General features: G+C 46.3%; 1 protein-coding gene across 1 annotated transcript; it reads left to right on the forward strand.

Annotated features, from left to right (window-relative positions):
- The first annotated feature begins 34 nt into the window (after window positions 1-34).
- SMG8 (SMG8 nonsense mediated mRNA decay factor) lies at window positions 35-6,403 on the forward strand. The gene is made up of 4 exons (XM_013962033.2): window positions 35-1,754; window positions 2,663-2,808; window positions 3,265-4,140; window positions 5,961-6,403. The coding sequence occupies exons 1-4, from the start codon at window positions 35-37 to the stop codon at window positions 6,156-6,158; spliced, it is 2,940 nt and encodes a 979-aa protein (XP_013817487.2). The 3' UTR covers window positions 6,159-6,403.
- Window positions 6,404-8,059: the final 1,656 nt, after the last annotated feature.

The following is an 8,059-nucleotide window of genomic DNA, read 5'->3' on the forward strand; positions in this document are numbered from 1 at the left end:
GGTGCGCAGGCGCGGCGCGGGCGGCGGCGGGGCCATGCCGCTGGCGGCGGCGGCGGCGCGGGCCATGGCGGCGGGGCCCGTGAGCCTGCGGGAGCTGCTGTTGGCTGGTGCCGAGGCGAGCGGCGCGGCGGCGGGGCCGGGGCCGGGCGCGGCGGCGGCCCCCGGCGAGGAGGAGGTGTGCGTGGTGGGCATCTTCGGGAAGACGGCGCTGCAGCTGTGCTCCGAGAAGGCGGCGCTGGTGAGCACCGTGTGCGACCGGCAGGTCTTCCCCCTCTTCGAGCGGGAGGGCCCCGCGGCCGAGGCGGCGGCCGGCGCCCCCGGGCAGGAGGGCGAGCCGGCCGCCAAGGACTACAACCAGCTGCAGGCCTACTACAGCCAGGAGAGCCGCGTGCTCTACCTGGTGCTCACCTCCATCTGCGACACGCCGCAGCTGCTGCGGGCCTGCGGCGACCTGGCCGCGGCCGAGGGCAGGGAGCCCGGGCCCGGCCACCCGCCCGGCGCCCCGGCCCCGCTGCCCCACGCCGAGGCCCACGAGTTCTGGAAGCACCAGGAGAAGCTGCACTGCCTGAGCCTCCTCTACCTCTTCTCCGTCTGCCACATCCTGCTGCTGGTGCACCCCACCTGCTCCTTCGATATCACCTACGACCGCGTCTTCAGGGCGCTGGACGGGCTGCGGCAGAAGGTCCTGCCTTCCCTGAAGGCTGCCATTAAAGACTGCCCAGTGGGCAAGGAGTGGAAGCTCAACTGCAGGCCGTGCCCTCCGCGTCTCCTCTTCCTCTTCCAGCTCAATGGGGCCCTGAAGGTGGATCCCCTCCCAGGCAGGGGCCAGGACCCCTGCGGTCACCTGGAAAAGCCACCCCCCAAGAAGCACTCCCCCAAGAGGCGGCTGCAGCATGCGCTGGAGGACCAGATCTACCGCATCTTCCGGAAGAGCAGGGTGCTAACCAACCAAAGTATCAACTGCCTGTTCACTGTGCCTGCTAACCAGGCCTTCGTCTACATCGTGGCTGGTGGGGCCCAGGATGGAGAGGATCCAGTGGCCATGCTTCTCGACCAACTCAGGAGCAACTGCACCATGAGAGAGACTGACTCACTGCTGGCTCCCACCCTGTCCGGACCCAGGAGGTACCAGATGATGCGGCACGGCAGGCAGCAGTTGTCCTTCTATGCAGAGAGTAGTAGCAGCAGCTCCAGCTCCTCTGGGCAACTTGTGGACTGTACCCTCAAGGAGTTCTTGTGGCAGCACGTGGAGCTGGTGCTCAGCAAGAAGGGCTTCGACGACAGTGTGGGGAGGAACCCGCAGCCCTCTCACTTTGAGCTCCCAACCTACCAAAAGTGGGTTGCTGCAGCTTTAAAACTGTACGAAGTGACCATTGAAGGCAAAGATGATGACCCAACTTCTCTCACTGGGGAACTGAGTTCCAAAATCATGGGCAGCATCAAAGTCTTGGAAGGGTATTTAGACATAGACACTAAATTCTCTGAAAACCGTTGCCAGAAAGCTCTCCCCATGGCCCACAGCGCATATCAATCCAACCTGCCCCATAATTACACCATGACAGTCCATAAAAATCAATTGGCACAAGCCTTGCGTGTGTACAGCCAGCATGCCCGTGGACCAGCCTTTCATAAATATGCCATGCAGCTTAACGAGGACTGTTTCAAGTTCTGGAGCAATGGGCATCAGCTTTGTGAAGAGCGAAGTTTGACTGACCAGCACTGTGTGCATAAATTCCATTTGCTCCCAAAAGCAGGTAAAGAAGCTTGTTTGTGGTTGATTCTCATGTTTTAATTTTGTTTGCACTTTAAAATGTTTTGTCTTAAGCTGCACATTTACGGAAGATGAAAGCTTGACAGCTTTAAAGCTTCGTTTTCTTAGAGTGGGGTTAATTACAGTAGAGCTGTTGTTCAGACTTCTTTTATGTTGCCCTGCTGAGATGCCTAATCCCAATCAGGAGTGACCATTATAATTTGGAAATAGCTCAGTTTTCATGGTCAATTCAGTCATTGCCTCCTCTGCAGTTTATTGCATGTGGTGGGAGCGTATGTGATGTATTTGCATTGCACAGGACTTAGAATATTAGAGAAACCATAGATGGTGATGAATGACTGTGTTATGTTATCAGTGCTATAAAAGTGCAATGTTCAATAACTATTCTCATGTTTTGTGCCATTGAGTCCCCCAAATGTGATCTTAAAACAAAATGAAAACACCTCTACTCTTGAGTAATATTTAGATGCGAGTCCACTGTTAGTAGTAACTTTGATTCTGTCTGTGCTAATTAGAGATGTCACATTGGAGTCCTTCTAATGAGAGATATAAAAGAGGACAAAACTTCTCTCAAAAAGTGTGTGCCCTCTTCCCCCCCCTTTTTTTTTTAATAGCTCGATTGACTTGAACAAGGAACAGAAACTGTCTAAAATACATTTATTGCAGGCAGAAGAATTACGTACACTTTTTAGGAAGAGCTTGTAAAAGCAAAGAAGGTTCACTTTATGTTGTGATGAATGTGAGAAAGGGAGAAGGAATTTCCCAATTAACTGGCATTGCTGGCAAATAACTTTGCATATGTATATAGCAAGGAGAAGGCAGTGGATGAAGGGAAACAATCTCTAGAAATGGCAGGCTACTTCTCTTGGGTTTGACTGGTTTTGCTTTTAGGGGAAAAGCCAGAAGCAGATAGAAATCCTCCAGTTCTGTATCACAACAGCCGGGCTCGTTCCACTGGTGCCTGTAACTGCGGAAGGAAACAAGCGCCTCGTGATGACCCCTTTGATATCAAAGCAGCTAATTATGACTTCTACCAGGTAACTATTAAGTCTCTACTTCTACTGCAAGCAGCACTTTTGCTTTATCAACAAAGCCTGTATTCTGAAGTGACCAAGAGTAAGTTTTTCTCTTAACCCCATCAATGTGCAGATATTGTCTTGGGGAAGCGATTTCAGGGAGCAGAAATTGTGTGCATAATTGGGTGACCAGAATGGGCAGTTTTGGTCCCCACCACTCCATGCAGACAGGAGCATCTTTACATTTCAAGTGTGTTGGTTCGTGTAAATTTTAAATCCATGGTGTGCATGGGCTGTACTCCCATTGATGCTTTTATTCTCATATTGTGCAAACCTCTTGATTCTTCCTCTTGAATCTTCTTCTTTTTTTTTTTTAATCTGTTTGCTCTACTAAATTATACCTACTAAATGTTATGACTCTGAACTCCCTCATCACTGAGATGAAAGATGTAAAGTTAATCACATTCTTTTTCATAGCTGCTGGAAGAAAAATGCTGTGGGAAACTGGAGCACATCAACTTCCCTGTGTTTCAGCCAAGCACACCTGATCCAGCACCTGCTAGGGATGAGTCATCGCCTGCCCCTCCAGAAGGAGAGATTGAGAAACTTAAAGAAAAAGAACCTCAGACTCAGGGAGAAAGCACAGGCCTAAGCTTAGCCCTCAGCCTGGGTCAGTCGACAGGCAGCTTGGGCACTTACCCGCCTGACCCCCAGGGTGGAGGTGACAATGCAGAAAGCCATGGGCAGAGTGGTGACTCCAAAAGTGAGAAGAGGCCAAGTCTGGTCGATCGCCAGGCGTCCACTGTCGAGTACCTCCCTGGGATGCTCCATTCTAATTGCCCCAAAGGCCTTTTGCCCAAATTCTCTAGTTGGGCACTGGTCAAGCTGGGCCCTGCTAAGGCTTACAACTTCCACACTGGCTTAGACCAACAGGGCTTTATCCCAGGAACAAACTACTTAATGCCTTGGGACATTGTCATCAGAACGAGAACGGAAGATGAAGGAGATCTGGACACCAATTCCTGGCCTGCACCTAACAAAGCTGTTCCTGGAAAAAGAAGCGCAGTTGTGATGGGAAGAGGAAGACGGAGAGATGACATAGCTCGGGCTTTTGTAGGATTTGAGTATGAAGATGCACGTGGTAGGAGGTTCATGTGTTCAGGGCCTGACAAGGTCATGAAGGTGATGGGAGGGGGACCAAAGGAATCTGCTATCAAAGCCCTCAATTCTGACATGCCACTGTACATCCTGTCATCAACTCAGGGACGAGGACTCAAGCCACATTATGCTCAATTTATGAGGCTCTTTGTGGTGGTTCCTGATGCTCCACTGCAAATAACGTTAACACCTCAGGTAAGAAATGGAATCTGGTAACTGCAGAGAAAGAGTGGAGAGTTACAACATTCGTTGCAGGACGGGGAGGCACAGGAGTGATAGGCAAAGGGTGTTGGATGGATACTACAAGAAACTCATTCCAATCCAAAACAGACCTTCAGTCAAGTTCTCTTAAGCCAGTAGTGGACAAAAGCAGCAGTTAAAATGTTGGACTGTTGGTTGTCTAGTTAAAAGAGATTGGAAGCTTGAGTTCACTGCTTAACAGATGGCTTCATAAGAAACCGATCTTGCCACTTAACTTTTTGGTGGAGAGGCCAATGACTGGGCCTCTGCAACAAATTTCTCCTTTTTCTTTAGGAGGAGTTCTCAGTTCAGCTTTGAAATGGCATGATAGCTGAAACAGGAAAGTCTGCCGCAGTGCTGTACCTGTCTTCTAAACAGCTGGTTTTTCAAATGTCAGGGTTGGCTTATGCCAGCTTTATACTTTTTGGAAAGTAAGTTTAAGAAATTATCAAGGGTGACTTAAGAGCATTCCATTAGATTGAAAGCACACTTAAGATAAGTCTGCTACAGAGAATGTGCTGCAATAATTTTTTTTTTTTTAAAAGATCACCAGTGAGTAATGACTATGTAAGAATTAATTTAACATTTTAAATGTCATGAAGAAAAGCAGTGACTCATGGCTGAGGTGAATTATTATTATTAGTTACCCTTTGAATTTAGGAGGTAAAAAGATTTCTTTAATTGGAGATTTTTTTCCTGTTTCCAAGTGTGTCCTAAAGAAACAGAGGAAAGAACTCCATTTACCCCTTAGTTTTTAAAACAGTAAAATATGAAAAAGTGTACGTAAGCATTTACTTATTATTTGTTAGAATAGGGCAAAAATTGTATTGGTGTTTATTGTATAGTAGTGGTACTGAATGAGCATCAGAACAACATGTATTCCATATAATGGTGGGAGGGGAAGCAGATTTAGAACATTTTGTAACCCTTCTAGCTTTTGAAAATTGCCACAAGATCCTTATTGAACCAAGAAACAATGGAATTGGCCTCTTTTATGGGACACCTGCAGCTACTCAGATACCACTTGTTTTGTTTTCAAGGTTAAAGAAGAGTTCTGACTGAAACCTGACATTAACACTGAAGGTCTACCAGTATTATAAAAACATGCAATTTTTCAGTAGTAAAGATATTTCATCAGTTAAGATATTTAACTTTGTGTTCTTGACCTCCAGTCTCACTAACTTCTGTTTTTTTGCTTGTGTGAAAACTGGAAACCATCAGACCCTAAAGATGGTATTTCAGATTATCTTTTTAGAGGAGAGGGGGTGAAGTGGAACAATGGAATTAGCAATTTATTGTTTTATTGTTTGAAACTGAGGCAAGAATTGAAGGATCTATATGTGATGATATTTATTTTGCTATTCATTCCTAGTTTAAACCTATGTCACTGTCTTATGACACCTAGGGCTGTGTTCTGACTCGGAAAATCTGTTGTGCTGTATATTGCATGTTCCACACAACAACTCTTCATGTGAATAAGACTTTCTCAGTCATTTAATACAAATTATGCAAAAGCCCTGTTAAATGTTGCTGAAATTGCCACAAGATTAGATTTTACAAGATTAAAAGTTCACATTGGTTGAATGTTTTGGAGAAAGCTAACAGTTCAGGGTTATCTGTGCTACAGTGCTGAAATCTGCTGTTACAACCTTTAGTACTGCATGAGTGGGGAACTTGCTTGTAGCCAAAAATTACTAGACTTCCTTGGATTCAGTTTGCTTTTAGCTTTTTATTCTAACGATGTTTATCTGCTCACATCTTCATTTTCTTTTCAGGTTCAGCCAGGGCCACCACCTTGTCCTGTGTTTTACCCTGAGAAACAGGAGATAACCCTTCCATCTGATGGACTGTGGGTGCTTAGATTTCCTTATGCATATGTGACAGAACGCGGACCCTGTTTTCCTCCAAAAGAGAGCCAACAATTAATGAGTTACAAAGTTCTCAGAGGAATACTGAAAGCGATTACACAATAAGAATTATTCTGGTAGATTGATTTTAGTTTTAAAAAAAACTATCTTCAATCCAAATTACGGATTTTGATTCATGTCTGTTACCTAACAGCTATCACTGTGATCTAGTGAGCCAAATTGTTTTTCACTCGAACACAGTCAGGTTAAAAATAAAGTCTGAATATCAAAGTGGAGAAAGAAATCCAAGAAACCTGTAAAATTTGTTTATTCAATTTTCATATGTAAAAAATAAAAAATGGTTATCTGAACATACTGAGCCTGTATTACTGAACATTGTGGTGATAGTGCTTGTCCCCATCATATCTTTCTATGTACATATTTAGGAATATTTGAAAATTATGGTTGCCTGAAATCAAGATTTTCCTTTGTTGTATAGAAGCAATGATGGGCACAATCTCTTGTTTTTCTAAACAAGCTATTTATATGTAAACAACTTGATGCTTTCAATGTGATGTGAGAAATTATTTGTCTTTGACCTTGTCCCAAAAAAGAGGCATTGCAGTTCTGATTTATCTTAATGTCATCATAGCCAGAAACTGTGCTTACCCATATCAAGTTGAAATATTTTATTGCATTTGTGTTCATAGATGAGACTTTGTTTTGAAATTTATATTGCATGTTAAAAAGAAATCTGATTTTACTAATTGAAGTGTAAAAGCCCACTTAATTGCAGATTTTGGAATGACAGATCTCTTTGTAAATGAGACCCGCTGATGAACTGGGAAAAATCTAAAGCAGTATTGATTTGTTCAAAATAAGCAACTACAGCTTAAGTTGTCAGTATGGCCTGATTTGTAGTAACTAACAGATTTTAGGTTGCTAAAAGGAGGCATTTGCCCAGTTCAAATCTCAAATTGAGGGAATTCTGGTAATTATGCTACCCTTTCTGAAAGATGCACTACACTGTGTATTGAAAGGATAGCTTAAACCACCAGAGCTTTATGAATGTCAATGCCAAAAAATTAACCACAGAAGTCAGCTTCTAACTTTCTGTAAAGGTAAGATGTATTATTAAAAAATGGCTGTATGCTGCAACCTAATTTCATTTCTAGAATATTAATTTTAATTAGCATGCATACAAATTTTGATTTGCCAGTTTTGTAATAATGCAGTAATTATACCGCATGACCAGAGGTGAGACCTGGTTTCTGTTTTGTGTAGGAAGTATCTTGATCACCTGGGTGTGGAAAATACCTTGCTCTGTCTTTGGAGAAGGAAGTATCTCCTTCTCCCTCTGCACATGGTAATGAATTTAGATTTACAAAGCACTTAACGATTCCTGAGCATAATACTCCAGTGCAGTCAATAAAATGAAAAGCACTACAGAGAACAGTTGTCTTTGATTCAAATGGCAGTGTTACAGGCAGCGGGGAAGTGAAATGGGAAATTAATGCAAGTAATTGCTAATCGCTCGCAAGATTTGTAAACTACTTATAAAAGCGCAAGCGGTGGCAGGTGCGTGTGGAGACGGGCCGCATCCGCGGGCTGCCGCCTGCCCGGGAGCTGCGGGGCCGGGCGGGTTGCGAGGGGCCGTTTGTGGCTCGGTGAGCGAATCGCTCCCGCCTGGCGCCGCCAGCCCCGAGGAGGAGGTACAAAGGCCGAGCGGAGGCCGGCGGTAGGCAGGGAGACAGCGCCGAGCGCGCCCGGTGCCTCAGCGAGGGGCGCCGCTCGCCGCCGTTCCCCCCTCAGCGCCAGGGGTGGGGCGCGGCCCTAACGGCTGAGCCGGGGGGCGGGGGGGGGGAGATAACGGTCCTAACGGCTGCGCCCCTGTGAGGCGGCTGGGAAGGGGCTCGCGGCTCGCGGCCCGCGGCCCGCCCCCCGCGCGTGCGCACTGCGCCCGCCTCCCCCGGCCCGCGGGCGGGGGGGGGAGGGGGAGGGGGAGAGGGAGGCCGGTTGCGGCTGCG

This window comes from Apteryx mantelli, chromosome 22, assembly GCF_036417845.1.
Source record: "Apteryx mantelli isolate bAptMan1 chromosome 22, bAptMan1.hap1, whole genome shotgun sequence".
NCBI lineage: Eukaryota > Metazoa > Chordata > Aves > Apterygiformes > Apterygidae > Apteryx > Apteryx mantelli.

Bases quoted from the DNA above. Each gene is read 5' to 3' on its own strand.
- SMG8 (XM_013962033.2), top strand. From the start codon at position 35: ATGCCGCTGGCGGCGGCGGCGGCGCGGGCCATGGCGGCGGGGCCCGTG. The intron at 1,755-2,662 runs GTAAAGAAGCTT...TTTTGCTTTTAG, and splicing joins CCATTTGCTCCCAAAAGCAG to GGGAAAAGCCAGAAGCAGAT. The intron at 2,809-3,264 runs GTAACTATTAAG...TCTTTTTCATAG, and splicing joins CTAATTATGACTTCTACCAG to CTGCTGGAAGAAAAATGCTG.